Source organism: Haliaeetus albicilla, chromosome Z (genome assembly GCF_947461875.1).
Source record: "Haliaeetus albicilla chromosome Z, bHalAlb1.1, whole genome shotgun sequence".
Lineage (NCBI taxonomy): Eukaryota > Metazoa > Chordata > Aves > Accipitriformes > Accipitridae > Haliaeetus > Haliaeetus albicilla.
This window is the reverse complement of record NC_091516.1, coordinates 2,031,060-2,054,428: the sequence shown is the minus strand read 5'-3', so window position 1 is coordinate 2,054,428 and position 23,369 is coordinate 2,031,060. Positions and strand designations below refer to the sequence as shown.

General features: G+C 40.6%; 1 protein-coding gene across 2 annotated transcripts in view; it reads left to right on the top strand.

The window, feature by feature from the left end:
* The first annotated feature begins 3,950 nt into the window (after nt 1–3,950).
* The window catches only part of FYB1 (FYN binding protein 1), a 67,354-nt gene continuing 47,935 nt past the window's right edge, over nt 3,951–23,369 (top strand). For both annotated transcript variants that reach the window (XM_069775734.1, XM_069775732.1), the window contains exon 1: nt 3,951–4,169. In XM_069775734.1, coding sequence (XP_069631835.1) covers nt 4,167–4,169 — 3 coding nt within the window. In that variant the 5' untranslated portion in view covers nt 3,951–4,166. The remainder of the gene's footprint in view (nt 4,170–23,369) is intronic.

Here is a 23,369-nt window from a genome sequence, read left to right as displayed (position 1 = left end):
TGAATCACCACTATGTTTATGAAGACATGCAGCTTTACTAGAGTTACTGCTCTTGCTCCTCCCAACATTTGCTGAATAGCCTGACGTTATATCTTGTCTATGTCAGTGTGTTAAGATTTTTATATGAAATCAGAGGCACATTACAAAGGGATAGAACAGTTGTTACATTACCATCCATATTTTTAGCAAAACTTCCAAAGGAAACAAGGCTGAGGCAATTGTACTGTCATTGCACCTACCTGTCAGTCTTCCTCAGTGACTTTTGAAACTAGTGGACAATTACTGGAAAATTTGTTTGGGGTGGGGAGAAGGATAGTTCTCAAAGACTTTTCATGGAAAAAGGCAGCTAAGTTGAGAAAATGAAAAGAAATTAGTGTCCCTGTTAAGGAAGAAGTATTAATGTCATCTTAGCTATTCTACTAGACACCAGAAGATCCACATGGACGCAAAATACAAGAAAACAGATTTCTTTTAAAAAGTTAAGAGCAAGGGTATATGAGAGCTGAGTGGTTTGGAAACACAGGAATGGTAAAAGCCATCAGATCAATGAGATCAGTCCCTCGCATACTTGCAGTCCAGGTCTGGAAGAGTCCTCTGGAAGCTTCTTTACCTGCCTCCTGCCCACCACAAGTGACCCTGAAGACTTGAAGTACTAAAGACCAATGTCGTGGTTTAACACCAGCCAGCAACTAAGCACCACACAGCCGCTCACTCACTGTCCCCCATCCAGTGGGATGGGGGAGAAAAATCGGGAAAAGAAGTAAAACTCCTGGGTTGAGATAAGAATGGTTTAATAGAACAGAAAAGAAGAAACTAATAATGATAATGATAACACTAATAAAATGACAACAGTAGTAATAAAAGGATTGAAATGTACAAATGATGCGCAGGGCAATTGCTCACCACCCGCCGACCGACACCCAGCCAGTCCCCGAGCGGCGAATCCCTGCCCCCCACTTCCCAGTTCCTAAACTAGATGGGACATCCCATGGTATGGAATACACTGTTGGCCAGTTTGGGTCAGGTGCCCTGGCTGGGCATGAGAAGCTGAAAAAATCCTTGACTATAGTCTAAACACTACTGAGCAACAACTGAAAACATCAGTGTTATCAACATTCTTCACATACTGAACTCAAAACATAGCACTGTACCAGCTACTAGGAAGACAGTTAACTCTATCCCAGCTGAAACCAGGACAACCAAACATCACAAAAGAAAGCAGGAGAGAGAACTGTTTCCCAGGCACCTGTGGTAGGAGATCATTCAAAAAGTGAAAGTGCACTGATGACCAAAGAAAGTGAATCATACCCTGTGCTACAAAGGCAGACCTAAAAAGGCCTTTCACTGGTTCCTGACAACATGAACAGTTCCCTTCACATCACAGAAGTGGAAATAGGCTTCCACTAATTAATGCTCCCAAGTGCAAACACAGGATTTTCTCAATGGATGTAGCACATATGCACCTGGCATCCCTGAAGTGTTCCTGGGACATTTCAGAAAGCCTCAGACATGACACTTATGTACTTTGCTGCACTGTGCACCTGAAATAAAGCTGCTCTTGGTGGAAGATCTGATGTTACTGCCTCACTGTGAGAACAGCAGGAACCTTCATCAAGAGCAGAGCTACCAGGTATCAGGAAATCCCTAGCAGACAGAGCAATTCCTCAAGAGCTGCATATGCAAACACTCCTGGTTAAAAAAAAAGTAAAAAAAGGAATAGGCCTAGGGAAACCTACCATAGTCTGAGATTTAACCCTCAATGTGACCAGATGTGCTGACCAAGCATCTTTCCAGTACAGTTAGTATTCTCCATCTGACAAACAGATTTTTTTCCTAACATCAGAATCTTTCCTGTCCTGTCATTAAGTCTCTTTCATAAATTGTTCATGTAGCGTATGGAAGCCTTACTGATCTCCTTCCTCCTCTATCTACTTTGGAAGATCATTATTGAATATGAATGAATATTAATTAATATAAAATTTTGTCTAATTCCCATTTTAAATGGACTCACAACCTGTTTATACCCATTTGTTTTCGATCTTTTATTTTTTAGTATAAATAACCATTATTTCCTTGATACTTACAGACCTTGTCATAGCCTCTTTCATCTCCAATTTCTTAAGTTAAGCAAGGCAAGCTTTTTTAGTGTTCTTTCAGAAGCCAGGAAGTCCTTCTACTCATACAAGAAGACTTCACCTCTATCTGTGTCAGTTTAAATTCATGGTCACTCAACATAGTTGGCTAGAACTGCACACAATACTCTAAATGAGCTCTCATCAGTGCTCTGCACAAATTCTTTTGCTGCATCTCCTAAAAATCGTTTGTCTACTCTGCACTCAAATCACATGCTCTTTTCACATGTGCATGTCATGCTAGGGACTCATACTTACTGTCTCCCTGGCTCAGAGCAAAAATTCATGTTCTTAGCGCTAAGTATATGACTTTATCATTAAACTTTGGTTGACTTCTATCACTCCAATACACAAAGTCTTCTCATTCTTCCTGTGTAATGACCTGATTCTCCCCAGTATTAGGAGAACCATTCAGCTTAGTACATCTTCACATAACATTGGTATAGGCCTGGCTTTTGAACCAGGCTCCTGACCCAAGTAATGAGCAGGGTCAGTCCCATGACCTATGCCTGCAGAACACTGCTGCTAATCCCAGTAAAACTCAGGAATTCCTCTTTCACTTCTAAACTGATGTTGCTTTAGCCAGCTCCTTGTCTACCTTGCAGCCTTCTGACAGGTCACATTCTCTCCCAATTCCATCACTTAAAATTCAAAAAAAGACATTATATGAAATACTCTGCTTTAATCTAGATAGATCAAGTTAATTATATTACCTTTGCCTAAAATGCCAGTTAAATTTTGTAAAACAGATACTAAGTCATTCAGATGTAATCCATCTTTAATGAAACCTACCTTTAATGTAGCTACGTTCACCTAATATTTTCTCTTTCAAATTGTTTTTTCAAATCTATTCTTAGAGTTGCATAATATTGTGCTCAGGCAAATAAGCCTGTAGCTTGCCTAGTAATTTTCTACTTTTTAGAAAACAGGTAATATGTTTGTTAATTGCCACTAGAGGTATCTGTAGTGGTAGTTGCTATTATCTATGTAATATATAATATTGATATATTGCATTGAAAGTTTAATTGAAAACCAGTGGTTTGGGACTTAGAGCAATGCAGCAACCCTTTCAGTGCTCTAGTAGTGAGATTATAGGGAAATGCTGATTTCACCAGAGAATGCAGTTTAAATCTTGCTTGTGGCACAGATACTGTATTTTCTGTTACTTTATTATCATTTTTATTTGTCCCCCACTACTTCATACAGAGAAGCTTGCTTATTGCAGACTCAACTGATTTTTTATTACATAGTTGGACATCACCCAAAATACATCAGTGGTGCCCGTCCCCTGCATTTAGCATGTAGTTCACTCCTCTTCTTCCTTCCTTCATCTGTTTTCATTAAGCCCTCTGTCTTAGCTTTTTTTGCTAGAACTAGTTTAGTGAGGTTTATGGCCATATGCCATTTCTTCCTTCAATTTTTGTGCAAAGGAAGTCTGCAGCAGTGCAGAACTTTAATATCCTGTCAGACCAGGACAACCCTATTTTTTGATAATATCAGCTATGAAAAGCTGAATAGTCAAAGGTTAATTGACAGAAATATAGTTCAGCTTATTAAAGGAAGAAAATTACTTCAGATTTTAAACATCCATGAAAATCTGAGCCAGAAGGAGACATTCATGGGGCTAATAGTGAAGCCTGAATACACAAAAATTCAGGAACCCTGTGTATGAAAGACAAAAATAAAATACATTTGCCTTTTTAATTCAGTCAAAGATTAGTGAAAACATAACTGTATAATTTTCTTATCAGCATAGACTTGTTTTTCATTATAATCTTGGAGGTCATAAAATGAATGAATGCTCATACACTGTAATTTGTCTTTCACAGTGGTACAGTGTATCCCAAACAAATGTTAGGTCTCTGATAATATGCAAAATGAGGATTTTGCTGGTATCTTTTCCTATGAAGGCTGGATAGACCACATACACTTTCAAAAAAGGAAGTGCACAGTGAAGGACAAAGAACATTTTTTACTCTCTCTAGTACAGTACATACTCTTTAGCAGTCTTGTGGAGACAGAGAGCGTGAAACTATGGTAAGTACAGAGCTCTATTCATTTACTTTTTATTACATGGATGCATAAGATTTAGTACTAAAACTGCAGTGGATATGACTGTAAAACTTTAAATGTAATTCTAATAGTTTTCAATTCAGTTCCTTGCAACTGACTTCCTGCTTTTGAGGGCAAGAAGAAACTTTTTAGTTTTTTTAGCTCCTTCATCATGTGAACTGGTTTGTGCCTTACTGATTCTGGCATTCAAAATTAAGGAAGAGAAAACAGCTTCTTTCAAGGCTAAGCTGACAAATTAGTTTGTGTATCTAGAGGAATTCTGCAGTCAAGCGTCAATGCGACACCAAGCAAGAAATGGGAGTAGGTCAAGCATTTTAATTAGATTTCCAGACAGGAATTGCAGTATCTTATTTTGATTCAGAAGTACTTTGTAACTAAAAAAAAAAGGGGGAAAAAACCACTCAAGATTTATGCATTTATATGTAAATCTTCAGTGTAGTTGGGGCTTATTTACTAAACTGTAGAATTTGTTTCCTTAAAAAGACAGTTTCTTTAAAATTCCAAACTCTATATATGCATCTGGTTTGATAAGTACTTTATTAATAAACCAAATCAATAATTTCAAAAGAAGTGATTTCACAGACAAATGTTGAGAAGCATGAAATCTGAATAGCTTTTCAGGCCATCTTTGCTCTGCAAAATAGTTTAGAACTCCTGGAGTAGCTTGTGTACTTTCATCATGGTATATGTGCCTAAATAAAGCAATCTTTCCCTGAAGGTAGTATTACTAAAGAGGTATTCTTCATTTGAAGCTGTCAATCTTATATCAAGAGAATAAAGGTATCTCATGAAACTGATAGAGGGACCTAAGCTATAGAATTCAGTATGCTTATGGGGAAAAAGGTCTGACTTTGCCCATTGCAAGTAGCACTTGAAAAATGGCAATGTGAAATAGGGTTGAATGCAGAATACAGTTCACATTTAACAATGTTTCACAAAGTTCAGAGGGTTTTGGTTGAGTTTGTCTCTGTTTTACACAATGATCAAATTCTTCCTAAATCTGAAGCAATGGCCTCAAAGTGTTCACATAATATTTTTTTATATTTAAAATATAAAACAGATATTTCTTTCTCTATTTATTTCTATTGTAATGAATCCCACTCTGTAGAATCAAGTACTAAAGAGCAAAATACTATGTTTGTTTATGCCAATAATTCAGCTCAAGTCATTTGACTTATTCTGGATTTACGTATGGATAAATGGGATCTGAATAGGGCCAACGGTTCTACCGAGCTAGCATCTCACTGTGCTGTTGCCTGCTGATTTCTTTTTGCTGTAGAGATGCTTTAACTTGAGCTAGTTATTCAAGAGCCCAAATATACATAGAGCCTTTGTATTTGCAAAACCCTACATTAAAATTTGCAAGGCAAACACACAGTTACTCTTCTGGCATGATTCAAATGTCTAGCTGCTTTCACAAAAGGGTTTGTTTGGAAACAGTATGTAAATATGCAAATATGTTGAACACAGGACTTCGGCTGTTGCCAAATGCAGTTTGAAAATAAGCAACAATTAACAGTTTCACTTTTTTGTTTAAATCTTTTCAAAGCTCCAGGTTGTTTTCTCTGAATCCAAATATGAATGACAATTCAAAGTAATGCAAACCATGAATTCATATGCTTACTATATTTCCTTGACAATGTTATATAGCACTATGGGGAAAAAAGTGCTTTCATCTTTGCATCACAGGCAACCCAGAAGCCTCACCAAGGAAGCAGGTCACATTCTTTGGTCTTTGCTTTGATGCTGTATGGGGCAAAATTAATATTATAGCAATATGAGAAGACAGGAAAAAAAATTAGGGGGAGAGCAAACCAAGTAACTGAAGAAGGTGGTGTGAGATGTAATGTAGGAAAGTTTGTTTTCTGGCAGTTTTACTGTAGACAGAGGTTGGAGTGGTTGGGAAGACAAACTTATTCCTACAAAAAAAGCCAATGAACCTTTTGAACATAAGATTGGACATAATCTGGCTGAGGCTGGCTCCAGTTTTAGTGCATACAGGAAGAGTTGAAAGGGCCAGAGCTAGGTCTGTAGAATCCAGAGATGCAAAGAAGGACTAAAACAGAGAATTCACTATTTCATTTCTGACCATCATAATGGAGCCAAGTTTAAAACAAAACACTTAGACATAATACCAGATGAAAAAACTACTAGATCTACAATAATAGCTGCTGGCAGGTGTAGCTTCATGTGAGATTGAAGCTGATGAACATGAAGGAAAATGGTTGCATTTTCCTTTGACTTCAAGCCAAGCCAAGCTGTGTTGATTTCTGACCTAGAGAAACAGCCCTTAACATGCCTGTCTTCTTGCAGAGATACTGGTGATTCTCAGGTATACTATAAGAAGCAAAAGAACTTTTGAGACAAGAATTCAGATAAATCTTCTGAGGTAGATATGCAACCAAGGAATTTGGTTGATCTATTTGGATCTACTATTTGTTTTTTTTAAAAAAAGGGGGGGGGGGGGGGCGGGGGAGAAGAAAGGAAAGGAGAAGAAAAGGACTTAAAGAAAATCCAGAAAAGCAGAGAGGACTGCTGGGGTCTATTTAGTCATAACATCCTGTCCTGGTTTCAGCTGGGATAGAGTTAATTTTCTTTCTAGTAGCTGGTATAGTGTTATGTTTTGGATTTAGTATGAGAATAATGTTGATAACACACTGATTTTTCAGTTGTTGCTAATTAGTGTTTGTACTAAGTCAAGGATTTTTCAGCTTCTTATGCCCAGCCAGCAAGAAGGCTGGAGGGGCACTAGAAGTTAGGAGGGGACAGAGCCAGGACAGCTGACCCAAACTGGCCAAAGGGATATTCCATACCATGTGACATTATGCCCAGTATATAAACTGGCGGGGAGTTCACCGGGGGAACAGATTGTTGCTCAGGAACTAACTGGGCATCGGTTGGCAAGTGGTAAGGAATTGCATTGCACATCACTTGTTTTGTGCATTCCAATTCTTTTATTATTATTATTATTATTGGTTTTGTTGTATTTTTATTATTGTCATCATTATTATTTTCTTAATTTCTGTCCTGTTAAACTATTATTATCTTCACCCACAAGTTTTACTTTTTTTCCCCCAATTCTGTCACCCACTCCACTGGATGGGGGGGGCAGGGAGTGAGCAAGTGGCTGCATAGTGCTTACTTGCTGACTGGGGTTGAATCGTGCCACATCCAGATGGAGCTAGAACAGCAGTTAAAAAGTGAGGTACAGCACATTTTCCAGGTGTCTCAGTTTGGAAGGCATTCACATTGCCTCATCAGTGTTACTATCTTTGCATCTGAGTTGTGACAAACTCTGTCACTCACCTCATATGACTATAAATAAAAAGTCTCCACACAGGCACTTCCTGGAGAACAGCTATTGTACCATAACTTGCCATGAAATAACTCAGTCAGGGCTCAGTGCTGTAGTTCTGTAGCATTCATCTTGGAAGGGGTTTTGTCTTCTTCCAGGATAGTGAAAATACATTAATCCTTTGGGACCAAATTTTTCTCACACAAAAAATACGGCTACTTAGTGAAGGGGTCTACTTTAATGGATAGTCAGAAAAAGCTTCTTCCTATTCACAAGTAGTTACATTGTACATTATGTAGCAATTCTGGGAACTGACACTGAAGCCCATACTCCTAACTGCTAGGAGGGGACTCACAGCCCTCTCCATCTGTTCTTTAACTGAAGAAGTGCTTCCTTGGGCTATTCTTTTGAAAGAGGGGACCTAAGCATGCACAGCCAAAAGTAGAATAAGGCACTTATCCTTAGACAGGATTCAGGTATATCAAGTGACAGAGAGGAATGAGAAATGTATTAAGGGTTAATCTCAGAGCTAGGATGTTCGTTTCTTCATATGCTTGCTAAGATTGTCTGCTGTGATATTTTTGTGCACTATGTAACTATTAGCATTTTGAACGTTTCCCTTGTCAACCAAGTCTGTTATTCTATCCTGAAAGGTGTCTCCTTCAGTACCTATGTCTATCATTTAGGCACCTAGGCTCACCATTTGGGAAGAATTTTCAAAGTTGATATTTATCTGCCACCTAATTCTGCATGCCTTAAGGGAATGTCCATACTGCACAATGCAAAGCTATTCAGAGCCGAGGAGTTATACCAGATCAAAATCTCCATAAACTGGAAATATAACATTAACCAGGACTTGGGCCAACAGGTTCATGAAACATGAGGAATGGAGAAATTCCTCTAAAGAGGAGAGGTTGCTACATCTAGCACAGTGTAGACAAGCATATCAGCCTTCAGTGAGAACATGCTTTTTCTTAAAAACTTTCCCAGTACTAACTCACTTGCCCAAGTTAGGTGTCCCAGCTGAGATGCTGGTTTCTAAGAATCATTCTTTGTCTTTCTGCTTGTATTGTAGGCAAGGCCTAGAGTGAAAAAAAATCCATTATAAGATAGGGAGCAAAGGGTTTGGATACCTCCATGAGGAGCAGCATAAAGCTTTGTATATTTAAGAATGCAGTGTCTAGTGCAGCCCATGTTCTACAATGAACCTAATTAGATTTTAAAATCATAGCATTTCATCAGTATGCCATTCCCCATTTAAGAGGGCTTCTGCGTCATTCCATCAGGTTCACAAATAAAGCAATCATCTTCTCTGTCTCATCAGATTTAGCAGGCCCATTTGCAAAGGACTGTTGCATTACCTTCATACCAATGGTTCAATGGTTCAGTGACCAAAGCAGACATGTTGGAAAGACGTATCTCTCGTCCAGTCATAAAAAAACCTAAGCAGTGTTTGCAACAGTGCATTGAAACTAAGTCTACCTAATTCTAAGTGAGTGCTGTAATTACTAAGCTAGAGAGATGCTTAACCTTTCTCTGAACTGAAGAATCCTCACATCTTTCACACAAAGCAAATCACCATCAAAACACAAATGGGAAGTTCTACCATCAACCATAAATCAGCTTTGGTCTGGTGCTGAGAGGGAACTCTCAGGAGAGCTGTGGGTTTCACACACCTTGGGCCCTGTTTTCTGAAAACTACATACAAATAAATGAAAGCAAAAGGCAGCTGACAATTTTTAAAAAGAAGGGACTCCATTTCTCCATGCACAGGGATGCCTCTAATTCTCCTCTGGCATGGGCTAAAGCAGGCATATGAGGGATATAAGGCCATCACAATACATTTTAAGATCGTTATTTCACCAGACCGAAAAAAAAAAAAAAAAAGTCCTTGTCTTTCAGTGTAATATTTTACAGCCAACTTTTGTGTCTCAATGGAGTCCTACTGATTCTGCACAGGAACACATGATAGTTGATTACATGACAGGCTGAAGGTCTAACCACACTCAGAAGGGCCAGTCCTACAAGGAACCCTGTGTGAAGAGACCTCTACCTTCCTGCAAAGATCACTGAGGTCACTGGACCTCAGATAGCCACAGAAGATCAGCAGGTCCAGGTGTCTTGCATAACTGGGAACACAGCAGATTTTGAAATTAATTTGTGCAAAACACTACTCACAGGGCTAAGAATAACAAAATGTTCAGAATACTCTTGTCTTTGTGAGCCAGACACAGTTTTCTGTTTGTCAGGCCCAAGTGGAGCATAAGAAGTAGAGAAACACTGAGGGAGAGAAAATTTTTCCTGATATTTAGGCTACTTTCAAAAACATTGTAAATGGACAACTGTCCCAATGAAATAAAAAAAATGCTCTTCTGCTCACTGTATAAGACACTGGGGAAAATATTGTAATGGTAAAACTACTCAAGCAGTGCAACAGTAGTGGATTGTCTACAGTACTAAATGACAGTTATGCTCTATGCACACATAATGCCCAGTGATGTTTCTGTATTGGCACAGAGGACAAAACTGCACTCAGAACATCCCAAACTCTGGCATCCTAGTTATCCTACAGTGTCTTGCTGCCAACTTGAGGTCCCCATGATATTATTGCAATGCATTACCGAGAGCCCCATGACATTACTAAGGAAAACTATTGGCAAACCAGGACTTGCTACATCCAGCCATGTCTGAGCTCAGCCCATTGACACTGAAATCAGGCAATGTCTTGGTCTATTTAAGAGGAGTGGAATGAACTCCAACCTTCCCCACCATTGTACTTTGCAACTTGGACAAAACACGTTCTTGCAGAGACCTCTTAAATTCAGAACAACAGTACCTTTGCTGAACTTTCATACAACCTTCATCCCTTGGGGCTTTTCCTATTCCAGGGCGGGGGGTGGGGGTGGGGAGTAAAGGCTAAGATAGGAAAATTTATTAGGTATATAAATTAGACAAAGATAAATCACATTCATAAATAAATGTAAATGTGAAGCTGATATAGAACATACCATGCTTGTTTATTTCACTCTAAGATACAAAAGTACCCCAATCTTTTTTTTGCCACCTGAACTATAACATGAAAAATGTTGGATTTTATGTGTCAGCTACTCCTACTCTAATAAAGAGGATTTGCACAAGTTAATGCAGGGCTCCCAGTTCCCTTTCTCCAGTGCTGCCAAGCTATCTGCTTTTTTAAAAGCACCAAAGGTGTTTGAAGGAATTGGGCGGGGGGCAACCCAAAACACTTTGCTTTCAAGAAAAAGCTTCCACACCTTGGTTCCTTTCCTTGAAACTCTGTTTGGTCCCCATTTGTTAAAGCTATTGCTGCTCTCTACAGTCAGACTCTAAGGCAGGAATTAGCAACATTTGCCCTAATATACATTTTCTTCTGATAAGAGACTCTCATTTGAATATTTATATTGATATGACACGTTTTTGTAGTCATTTATTCCAGACCTGTCTCACGTAAGTGTATTGTGAATGTCTCCTGATAGCTTAAGACAGATAACACAAGGATATCTACAGGTGCACTTTTTTTTTTTTTCGTAAGTTGTAAGTGCACAGTTTTAATATTTATCAGTGAGTCATCCCTGCTTGAATCAACAGTCTGGGATTAAGAACCTGATGGGATTTGTGGGATCATTTCAATAAAAAGTCATATTTTTTAGCTATTTTTTCTTACAAAGAGAACATTCATACTGTTTTGTATTCTCATTAACAGAATCAAACAAATTAAAAAAAAAAAAAAAGTAATTGTCCATCAGAGTTCAGGACTCTTAACATGAAAAATCTGAAATGAACAGAAAGAGCAGCTGCCTTCAGTAGCATCCCTCAATGCAAAAGTTGGAGTATATAGAAAATTAAGAATAGAAAAAATGCACAGAAATGTACAAAAAGAAAGCTTCACCCATGTTCTTGCACTGAAGTTGTGAAGAATGGCCCCTAATTTGTAATGTCATCACTGAAAGGTGTGGAAAATTCATGAGAGCAATTTATTACACATGTTTGAAATTGGGGCACATAAGGAATTTGCCAAATCCAATCCATAAATATTGGCAAAAAATTTTTTTAACCATTTTGGGGGGCTTACATTTTCACAGAATGAAATGGGGATCAGAGGATCTTGTGCAACTTGGATTTACAGCTATGGCTGAGTGTTCCTTTCACTTCTGCTGACACATTTCTAACAGCTTGTCTTCCCCTTAGTCACTTGTGTAACAAAGTTTTGGAGAAGTGTCACAACCTCTACAATACCATGACCCTTCTCTAAACCTCTGAGGGCATCTGCATTTTGATCCTGAAGTCACAGGGAGATTGGTTTTCGTCTTCTACCTAGAGTAGGAAAATTGTTTGGAAATCATGTCCCCAGGCTCACACTCATTTCTCTGTACAAAGCCTCTCAAAACAACAGTTTAGCCACAACCATTGATCTGCTCCATCTCTTAGTAATTTTTAAAACTATTTTCCAAATCCTTTTGACAATCTTTTTTATCCCTTAAAGTGTTTACAGCCCCTGCAGTTTATCCTGCAATGGTCCAGTCCCTACGACTGGTCCCATCTCATCCTTTTTTGGACCTCAGACTCTAATTCATTCATTATTCCACAACTAGATTTCCATTGATCTGAATGTTTTCCTTACATGACATGAGTTTTCCACCAAATCTCTTTTCCTCAGCCTCCAAGAGCAGCTGCTAGGGCTCAGATTTATGCAGTAGCCCACAAGAATGAACAGTCAATATATGGACCTCCTTCAGCCAACCACTGGTGCCTTTCTCCTTCCTGCTGCTCTCCTCCCCACCATAGTCTGTAGCTGTCCTGTCCTCCACAATAAAAGTATCCTGTGCAACTGATGATCTACCCAATGGCCCATCCTCTAATGGATGCCTAGCAGACTGGCCTTACCTTTCAATCTAGCCAGTGCTCAGCAACAAATTTGGCAGTGTAGTCCTGCACAACAACAAAATGGAAAATTTTATTTTCCCTGTACACTTTAGCCCTTGGAGCAGAAAGGCTGGTACATGCTGCCTCCTTATCTTTATGGCCTGTAGCCTCTGTGAGGAGACAGGAAAACTGAAAGAGACCCAGATGAATTTCCCCCTCTCATTCCCACATACCCTGTAGACAGCAGATTCAAGTGTCTGCAAATAACAGACTTGATAAGCAACTAAATTTGCCTGACTGAAGTTAAGAAAGCAGCCATAACAACTGTGTTTCTAAGGCAGCAGGCAGGCACTGAGCAGACATAACAGCAACAACCCAATTCATTGTGCTCACAGTAGGTAATCAGGGAACTAGGACACATGATAGACAAGAAGCTGAGAGAACTGGGCCTGTTCAGCCTGGAGATAAGAATGCAAAGCAGAAACCTTTGCTGTTTTCAAATATCTAATGGGAGGGTGTCAGACTCATCTCAGAGATGCACAGGGATAGAATGAGAGGCAATGGAAACATGAAGCATTTGGAAGCAAGATGCAAAAAAGGAAAATGCCAATTAATTTCTTCTCCCACCTCCCTTTTTTTTTTTTTTTTTCATTTAAGTGAGGAAAACCAAATGCTGGGACAGCCTAGAGGTGTTGCAGATTCTTCATCCTTGCATCTAGCCAAAACCCAACTGAAGAATGCTCTGATCAATCTGGGGACTTTGTCCCTGCTCTGAGCAAACTTTTGGACCGGATGACTTCCAGAGCTCCCTCCTCCCTACCTAAATTAATGATGTGAGGCTATGATTTGTGACGGGAGTGGCTCCTCCATTAGAGGTCACTGTTGTGCAAGCACCCGGGAACGACACCACAGGAAAATTATGAACAGAGGAATTTTACAGGGAAAGTGCTGCATGAATTAGAGTTCCCTTCTGCTCAATAGCTGAAAGGTGAGATCCATCTGGCTGCTGGGATGGTGTATGATGGAAGAGGGGACACGTCGCCCATTCATCTCTCGTTTCCCAAGTAGCACATTCCAAGTATGGGATAAAAAAGGGGAAAAGTGAGGTTAGCAGAAGAGAGGGGCATCTTGGAAAAAGACAGGAGAGTAGGGCAGGAAAGAGGAAGTATTCTTTTTGAAAGAAGAAACTCTGACTGTACCAGCAAGACTTCAGAGTATGAGGTTTGTGTACGCTCTCTGCATAAGCTGACTTTACCAGAAGGACTCTCAGCAGATGGAAAACTGATCCTGGTTTTCTGCTGTCATTGTCAGAGGCACAGATGAATGCATTCTTATTTTACATAACTTTCACTTTGTTTTGTTTATGGGTTTATATCACAGGTTAACGAGTCACTTTAAAGCCAGCAGGTTTAGTGACCAACCTGCTATCACCTGCTAAGGATCAGGGATCAGAATTCTTTGATATTCAAAGTAAACTTTTTTAAAAGTCCAAAGGATCAGACTATGGAAAGGATGTCAGGCATTATGCAAATCCTAGGCAGAAGTGCTTAGGAAAATTTTCATTGAAAAATTCTTTTTAAAGATGTTTCATTTAAACTGGGTTTTCATTTTTAAACTTTATCAACTTCCATTAAAACTCCCATGGGAACATTTCTGAAGTTATTTTGTGTTTTGAAAGCTTTATGCTGTGGGAGCGTGCTCTTTGTTGTTATTTAGGCCACATCATTCTCTTTGATACTGATGTCAGCAATTGTACTAAATTAAGAAATCAATATAAAGGGCTGCATTTATTTTTAATTAAGTTTTAATATTCTGGATTGAACATTTTCCCAGATGTCTGATTTCAGGTCTGACAATCCTTGAAAATGTGCTGCTGACACGAGGAAATTCACGCTAGAGAATGTGAGATTGTTTACATGAGAGCAATTCTGAGGTTTGAGCAGTTCTGTGACTGGTCAGATAGTCCAGGAAGAAAAGTATACAAAATAACATAAGGTTTATATGGGACAGCTAGCAGTATGGCACTGGGTGGGAGATGGGAACAATAGGGATTCTGCTTATGTGTAGCACACAAACTTCACTATGTTTGTATTTTGCTTGTTCCTGTCTAACCAACCAAGCTGCCCTGAAGCTACATTCAAAGGATGTGTTCCTACCTTCCTTCTCCTCCACTGCAACAGTAGTTTAGGGACTTCTCACCCAAGCAGTTACTCTAATCCTGTGTTTCTTTGTATTGCTGGTATGAATGCTGTGTCCTGTAACCTCAGCCAGTGAAATGATCTGGATTAAAAAGCACGTCTCCACCCATGCCCCAGTCCCTTTCCTTTTCTCTCATTTTCTTTCCTTTCCTTGAATAGTTTTAATCTGTATTTTTTTCAGTGACATGTGACACAGAACAGTCTTCAACTTCCATAGCAGCAAACCTGAGGGGACGTGGGTGAGGCATCTTTACAAACCGCAGTGAAAAATAGTAGAGGTCATTATGCAGGCTTCTAGCCTTCTGGGGAAAGAGTTTATAAGTGCAATTGTTAGGTATCCCATGCCCCACATCAACGCTGAGAATGTATTACTTCCTCAGAAGGTATATCTGAACAGTATGGTGACTGAACACCATGACAGCATAGGCTTATTTTTTTTGTTGTGAATTTTCCACTGATGTGGTTAAACTGTTGACTTACAGGAGGAGTTGCAGAAACGGTGCATAGGATGTGTGGCAAACGGATGAACGATGATTTATAAATAAGTAGAATGAGTCTGCAGCAAGAAAGAATGCATGCCAGGCCTACACAGGGGATTCCTAAAGTCTGTTTGCACAGTGGCAGTAGCTGGACACAAAATGTGTTCTTGTCTTCCTTTTCCCACACTTCTGTCATATATCTTCCCTTCCACAACCCAGACCATTATTCTACATCCTTACCCTCCTACCTGATACTACACACAAACTGGAATCCCAGTCTGTTCCCTACCTCCTTACAACACAGCTTTAGGTCTACAAAAAAGAACCCTAACTGCATCCTGTCACAGAGACCTGTTTCACTCTGCTTTGGCCACTGCTCAGAGTCTGCAGTGACTGAACTCATGGAACAGACTGTGGAACAGGGAGCTGGTAGTCCAGCTGCAGAGTCCAGCAAGCTATAGCTGATCGGCTGATGGGTAGTAACTGCCTGTGTGAAGGCTCTCTTCAGCCATGTGCTAAGAACAATATTTGCTTGCATGGAGACACTTTATCCTGCAGTTCAGGTAGGGAGGAGGTAGTGTTTCAACAAAACCAAACTGCAAGCAAAGCTGAGAGTCACTGCTATCACAGAATCACAGAACAGTCCAGGTTGGAAGGAGCCTTGAAAGATCATCTGGTCCAACTCTTAGTGCTACATCTAACATCTTTGAGCAACACTGAGCAACCTGCAAGGTGTCCCTGCCCATGGCAGGAGGGTTGGAACTAGATGATCTTTAAGGTCCCTTCCAACCCAAGCCATTCTATTATTCTATGATCTCATTTTGAAGTAGTTTACAAACTGCTAATAGTACACGCCACTTTCCATCAACTGCTCTGTATGGGTTTGCACTGCTCATAAACCTGAGAAGCTGCCTGGCAGAGAAATACCTGGGGGTGCTGGTCGACAGCCGTCTGAATATGAGCCAGCAGTTTGTGCCCAGGTGGCCAAGAAGGCCAGTGGCGTCCTGGCCTGTATCAGAAATAGCGTGGCCAGCAGGAGCAGGGAGGTGGTTGTTCCCCTGTACTGGCCACTGGTGAGGCCGCACCTCGAGTCCTGTGTTCAGTTTTGGGCCCCTCACTACAGGAAAGACATTGAGATGCTGGACCGTGTCCAGAGAAGGGCAATGAAGCTGGTGAAGGGTCTAGAGAACAAGACTTATGAGGAGCAACTGAGGGAACTGGGGCTGTTTAATCTGGAGAAAAGGAGGCTGAGGGGAGACCTTATCGCTCTCTGCAACTACTTGAAAGGAGGGTGTAGCGAGGTGGGTACTGGTCTCTTCTATCAAGTAACTAGTAATAGGCTGAGAGGGAATGACCTCAAGTTGTGCCAATGGAGATTTAGGTTGGATATTAGAAAAAATTTCTTTACTGAAAGGGTTGTCAGGCATTGGACCAGGCTGCACAGGGAAGTGGGGGAGTCACAATCCATGAAGCTATTCAAAAAGCACATAGACAAGGCATTTCAGGGCATGGTTTAGTGGGCATGGTTGATGTTTGGACTCGATGATCTTAAAGGTCTTTCCCAACCTAAACAATTCTATGATTCTATGAATAAAGAATCTATAGAGAGGTCATTAAATGCTACTAAAGGACAAAATCCATGAAAGTGCTTAGCACCTTTACTTTTCTGGCCTTTGCAAATCTGCTGGATCTACTAGAGTCAGCAATATTTTTCAAGAAATTTCCCAATGCAAAGGACAAGAAACTGAAAGTCCTTCATAAGAGATAGACAAAAATATCTGATGCTGGATTAACTGTAATTGAAATTGTGAAGCCTTGCTAAAATTAGTTCCTGTTGTGTGCATTTCTCATCTGTTGAAGTTTGCCGTTAAAAGATTCAGGATGTAATAGAGATTTTTGTAAATATTCCCAGGTGCCAAGTACTACATTAGTTACAACAAACAACAACAAAAAAAAGACATTACAAAATTATATCAGAGGTCAGTGTTACATTGTGTCTTACTGAGGTGAACACGGTGTTTGGTGAGCTCCACAGTGTAGCACCTTGTTGGACACTTCTTGTGTTATTCCTGGCACAAAAGCAGAAGAAGAGGAGCTCGAGCCTGGAAAGAAGAGTTTTCCTTCCTTATCCAGCTCTTCTGTGAGTCAACAGGACTTGCATGAGAAAGCAATCATCTATTTGCTGAAACTTGTTGATGATAGACAAAAAAATACACTCTTTAGCTGTGTAACTGTCTGAGAAAACTGATTTGACAAAATAAGCCAAGAAGGTTTTGTTGCAACATAAATAAAATTTGTACCACATAAATAAGGCTAAACTGTAAAGCACTAATTTTTATTTTTTTTTTAACTTGGCCTTTCCCTTTTCATGTTTTAGAATATAAAAATACTTGTAATACAGCATATATGGTAACTAAAAAGTTAAAATTTGAGACCATGAGAAGACACTCTAGAATTATTAGCTGCAGTTATACTAAATAATACTAATCATCCCAGAAGAACCGTGAAAGGGTGCAGAGGCCAAATGGTGAAAGATTCATGGCAACTGAGAATTTAACTTGAGCCTTCATTTTCTCTGTTTCAGATGTTTTCAAATTTGGCCCTACTTGTGACAGATACTTTCTTGAGAGTACATAAAGTACAGAAGGATGTCAACTGCATGTCATTAAAACTCTTTTTTTGTCTTAACATTATCAGGGATTTCTTGACTTACCAAATTGACCATGATAATCCATTTTTGAAATTTTTTTCTTTTTTTTTTTAAGCAAATATCTTTTTAAAGCAAAAGCAGCCTGACAACCTCCGGTATGATTTGAGCAATAGCTGCCAAACATAGGTCTGATCTTCCACTTTTTAAAAGGAAAACTCTGAGGAGCTGTTGGTAAGAAATCACATGAAATTAACAGAGCCTAAATTGCTCTCATTGAAACCTTTTCTTCAGAGGTTTAAGGAGGAGATTTTGAAGGGTAAAGTCCCTTTGCTCCCCACTTCCCAGAGAAAGCTCATGATAACTGAGCTAGGTGAGAGCTGAAAAGGCTCAGACATCAGCTGTGAGACCTCTATGCCCCCATAAGCTAGTGCAGAAGGGCAAACAGTGAGAGCATGGCCTTGCCTGGAGCTGGGATTCTTTTTAGGAAACATGGGTTTCTGTCTTGCTTCTCTGCACTAAAAGTAGATGAGACTTCAAGAGCTGATGGGTGTTTAACACACAAGGGGCCAGGAGACGAAGTTGTTAAGTTTGAGTGCGAAATCACGGAGTGTCCAGAGTTCCCTCTCTCCCTCCCACAGGGTTTGCACAACTCCTGGCAAAGTATTTGCACATTATTGCACATTTGTTTGCCTCCCACGCAGTGGCAGGGAAGGACATGTTGAGGAGAAAGGGAAGTCAGGGGGGTTTTGCTGAAGCTGTCTGTTCCTCTTGCTTTTCCACTTCCTCTTCTTCCTGGTATCAGCAGCTGGGGGGCATGCCGAGGGGGAAGCCAGGCCAGTGGATAATCCCCTGCCCAACTGTTTACACGAGGGTATACAGGGAGGAAACTGAAGCGACTTCTTCCTTGAGAAAGTTGTTTCCTCCCTCTCTTCCCACACAATCTCCCCTTCCCCCAATGCAGGGTCTCTCTCTTCTCCCTCTCCCTGGGTGCCACAACGCTGCTGACAGCAGCTGCCAAGATGGCCGCCCCCACGCTCTCAGGCTGAGCCCCAGCAGGGAGGCACAGAGCTAGTCATGGCGGGGGAAGGCACGACACAGGCATGGCCAATACTGAGGGGCAAGAGGGAGTGGGGCTGAGGAAGCACAGCATTATGAGGGCAGGCAAAAGGCTGCCCACCCTCCACAGCTGTCAGCGCTCCTCTCCCCACACAAACTGCTTATGCCCAGCTCCCATTAGCCCTGCCGTGCTCCTCCATCTTCTCTCTCACCCCAGTCTCTACTGATTTTCCCTCATACACAGCTTCTAGCAACTTCCCAGGCTGCCTGCTTGCTTGCTTGCTTGCCCGCCCGCCTTACCAAGAGGGCCACCACATCCCCTCCATGTCCCCCTTGCCTCAGGCCAGGAGTTTGCTGCTACAAACTCAGCCACCATAGCTATACGCACATCACCTGCAACTTAGCTCATTAAATCATTTCATCGAGCTACCACTAGTAATCACCTTTGGCCCTCATTGAGGGCTAAGCTGTGGGATGTGAGGGGTGATGGTGCTATGGCAAGCTCTGCGAGTCCCTCCAGCTGATGCTTCATGGGTCTACGTTTCTATGCATGTGGGCTCTTGACCAACATGGTGAACTCTGCATTTTCAAGAGGGTTTTCTGGTGCCTGTGGAAGGTTTAGTGAAGGCCTGGTGTTACTGTATAGCCTGTCTGGAGTGTTTTTTGCTGTCACACTGCTTTCAATTCCCCCTGAACTCCTCCTGCTGAACCCAGGCAGGCAGAACACAGGAGCACCAACATTGGCAAGAACCACACAGCTTGCAGGGCAAAAAAAAAAGCCTAATTCAAAAGCTGCTTAATCTGAGTCTCCTGCATGAGTGAGCTTTGCAGAAAAAGTGGCAGGGAAGAGCCTGTGACATGGCAGGGGGCACTGAGGGAGAACCCAGGGCACAGCACAGAGTGGGGAGTGAGTGCAGGGCAGTGGAGATGAGCAATTTGGTGGAACATGACAGCTAATACCTGAATACAAGCTTTGCATTCAAAGAAGAATTGCTTAAAATCTGAGCCAACAGAGTGGTTCTAAGGTCAAATCACAAAAAAAGAAAGACTTCTGGCTTTTTGCATGTGAGATTGTTTTACAGCAGGTGCTTTGCATCGGCTTTAGATGTCCACAGGAAGGACTGTGCTCTGGAAGGACTGATTTATTATCACAGGGCCTACACCCAAGCAGAAAACCAGCAGCTTAACAGGCACCTGACTGTGGTGCACTGGAGTACACTGGACTTTCCTTCATGACAGAAATACAGCCTTTGCAAAGCACAGTCGGGGTAAGAAGACTGTCAGCATCATTCGTCTTCTTTCTTGAATTTGCCAATTCTGCCTTTCTCTAGTATAGAAAAATATAAATAGTGGAAACAGATTTCTGCACTCCTTGTTCAAATAAATACAAATATAGTAACAGTAGCCAATGGTTGTAAGATTATAGGGATTGAATTATGACACTTTAAAAGAGCCACAGCACTGACTTGAGGAGCTTTCAGGGAATCCTGCGTGTCAGCTGTCCACAAATAGTATCTGGAAAGCCCAGTTGTTCCTATAAGCATGACAGTGCATGTGGACACCAGAGAATGCTGCTAATTTGCTCATGACAACATCAAACTTCTGTCACAAATACTAAAACTACCTTCAAATGGCAACCCGATGGAAATGCAACAGCACATTTTTCAGGAAGTCTCACCCCATCTGCAGACACAAAGATAACATAGACTGACACTACAAGAAACGTTTGTTCCCATAGTGTGCTGTAGCAATTGCAGGCAGAAGGTCCTGCCGGTGTTCAGGAATATCAAGTTTTTACTGAAAATCAGGTACTTTCCAAAGTGATCCTGTAACAGGTTTGCCACTGCAGCAGGGTGGCACTTTTCCCCAGACCTCCTGACTCTGGGGAGTGGCACAGCATTGCCAAGCAGGACTGCTAACTCTTTGCCTTGCCCTCAGACTAAGCTCGCATACTTGAAATGTTATCCCCCAGGAGCAGCATGAAACCAGGTAGACTGTAACTCTCTCAGTACAACTATGTACAAAGAGATTATCAATGGAGAAACACGTCATTTCTGCTGCTGCTCCTAGTCTGCCACTAGGAGGCAAAAGCCCCATGAGAGTGAGGAGGAGGCAAGAAGAGAGGTTTCAGTGAAAAACTGGGCTAACATTGACTTTCTCTAGCTGAGCACTCTGCTTATTTGCATGTGTCATACACTACAGATATACAGAGCAACACTATTCTGACTTAGAAAAGAGATTGTCAAACTTGCTTTAGTGTTATTAATGCACCTGTCCAAAGGTGATCTCCCGAGTACCTTTTTTTCCCTATACATACATGGTTTAAGGATTACCTGCCCCAGCCAATCATTTCTGTCTTTTTCTTCTCCCACCCTCACTCACCACTAATTCTGTTATGCTGTCTCCCCTGTTTTGGGATCATTTAATAGACTAAGATCAGTGAAATGAAGCAGGTTAAAAACACCATGGAAAGAAAAAAAAGATATTTTTATTTTGTTTCATGCCACTTCAGTTTACACCACCTCCAAAAATGCTACTGACACAGCTGCAGGGGTAACAAGATCCCAACTATGATATTCTTTGTGAGCATTGAATTGGGAAGCCAGAGGTGTTCAGATGGGAGTGCCCAAACTTTTAAACCATTTCAGAGCACAGGACAACATCAGTAGATGAAACATACCTTAAAAAGATGGCAGAGAAACTCGCTGGGCTCTTTTTCTCCCTTTTTTTCTTTCTTCTACTTCTGACAGTTTTAATTCTCAAGCAGCTGCTTTTCCTGGAGTTGCATGGAAACAGAAATTTGAATAAATGCTCTGATTAAAAAAACTACTTAAGGCTGCAGCCATAAAAGTTGCACATGGGAACAGTAACACATCATTGCTATGCTGGGATTTAGATGCTTGTTTTGGTCTGCACAGAGTCTAGAATGGCATGCTTATACAGGAGAAGACATTATCATTATTGATATTCTTGTATTGCTTGAATATAATCTTGTGATTTTGTTGCTGCTACTGCTGTTGTTTTTATGAAAAATAAAAAGGCAAAATATCTATATGCTGCTTTTAGGCTTGCCGGTCCTGTTCCTTAAAATATTAATTCCTTCCTTAAAATATTAATTCCTTCATATTCTTTATTCACCTAATACTAGCTAATTCCCCCAAATCACTCAAAAACATCCTTCACAGAAATAAGTGGAAAAAACCAGAGAAGGTCCAGGAAGGTGTTGCACCTGCAAGTGTAAAATGAAGCATATGGTAGACATTGCAGATGGGCAACTTTCAGAGCAGTTTCACTCCATAAATGGTTATTTTCATTGTGTTTGTTGCAATCTATATTCTCAGCAGCATTCTATCAGTTAGGTTTGTATTTATTTCTGTGTATTGGATGAAAGAGAAGATGACAGGAACTGCCTCGTATTCAGAGTTGCAAAGATGAGCTCGCTCTTTGATCATTGCATGATTTGTCTAGCACTGATACTATGTGCAAACCCTTGCAGCGGTGTTTACCCATGTAAAATGACTATATTGCTACAGTTAGCACCTTAAAACAGTCATGAAGACTGCCAGCTAGAAAGCAACAGTCACAAAGTCTAATCTGCCTTAATCTTAATAATAAATGCTTCATTGTCTGTGATGATTGTTTATTTTCACAAATAAATGTGATTCTTAAAATAAAATACGGTGTTTATGAGAATTAATAGAATAAAGAAATGCATTTCTCCCACTAAGAAAAAAATAACATTGTGTTATGTAACAAAAAAAAGAGTTATCATTGGCAAGTGGCAAAAAAAAAAAGCATGTGGCAGTGTTTTTAACTCAAATAAGCTCCATCCAGCATTCTAATAAGCTTCTGAACTAGGTGAGATAGGAATTCTTGTAAAATTAAGCTGGAAATATCAAGCACTTCCAGTGCTTTATTTTGACAGCCAAAAATATTTTGAAAAATACTGAGAAAGTTGTGTGGAGGAGAAGTGATAGACAATGAGGAAGAGTCAAAAAACCTTATTTGAAGCTCAAAGACAATTTTTCTCCTGCAATCTCATCCTTGTGCAGAGCTGCAGCAACTTCCCTGAGCTCTATTTAGTAGAGGGTTCCACCTTCGTGGTTTGGGTTTACCTTCAGCACAAACATAAATTTAGTATTTCTTGTGAAGCTTACTTCTCAATATCATTTTTCCTATCAATAATGAATTCATAGGCAGAAGGGCAGAAGAAGTGTATGATCATAGTTTTTTAAAAAAAAAAACTCCATACAGCGAAAGCTTTAAAAAAGTGGCCAGCAGAATCTCTTGAGAGCCTACTGGCAAAGGTGGGAGCAAGAAAACACGTTAGCTGATACCTGATGAGTGGGAATGTATACAGTGGTTCTCAATGGTAGCAGGGGACTAGGCTTGATGGCTCAAGAGGTTGGACCACTCTTGTCTTTATGCTTGTCATTACCACACACATTTCATTAGCGATTATTCTGTAGCAACTCCAGCTTGTATGCACAAATACGGCTTCACAGGACTCTGCAATATGGGGTAAATGCAATACTTTTAGGTATCACATGGTGAATACTGCTGATGGCAGCAGCCAGTCTGAACACATTTTAGTTCCCTTTCCCC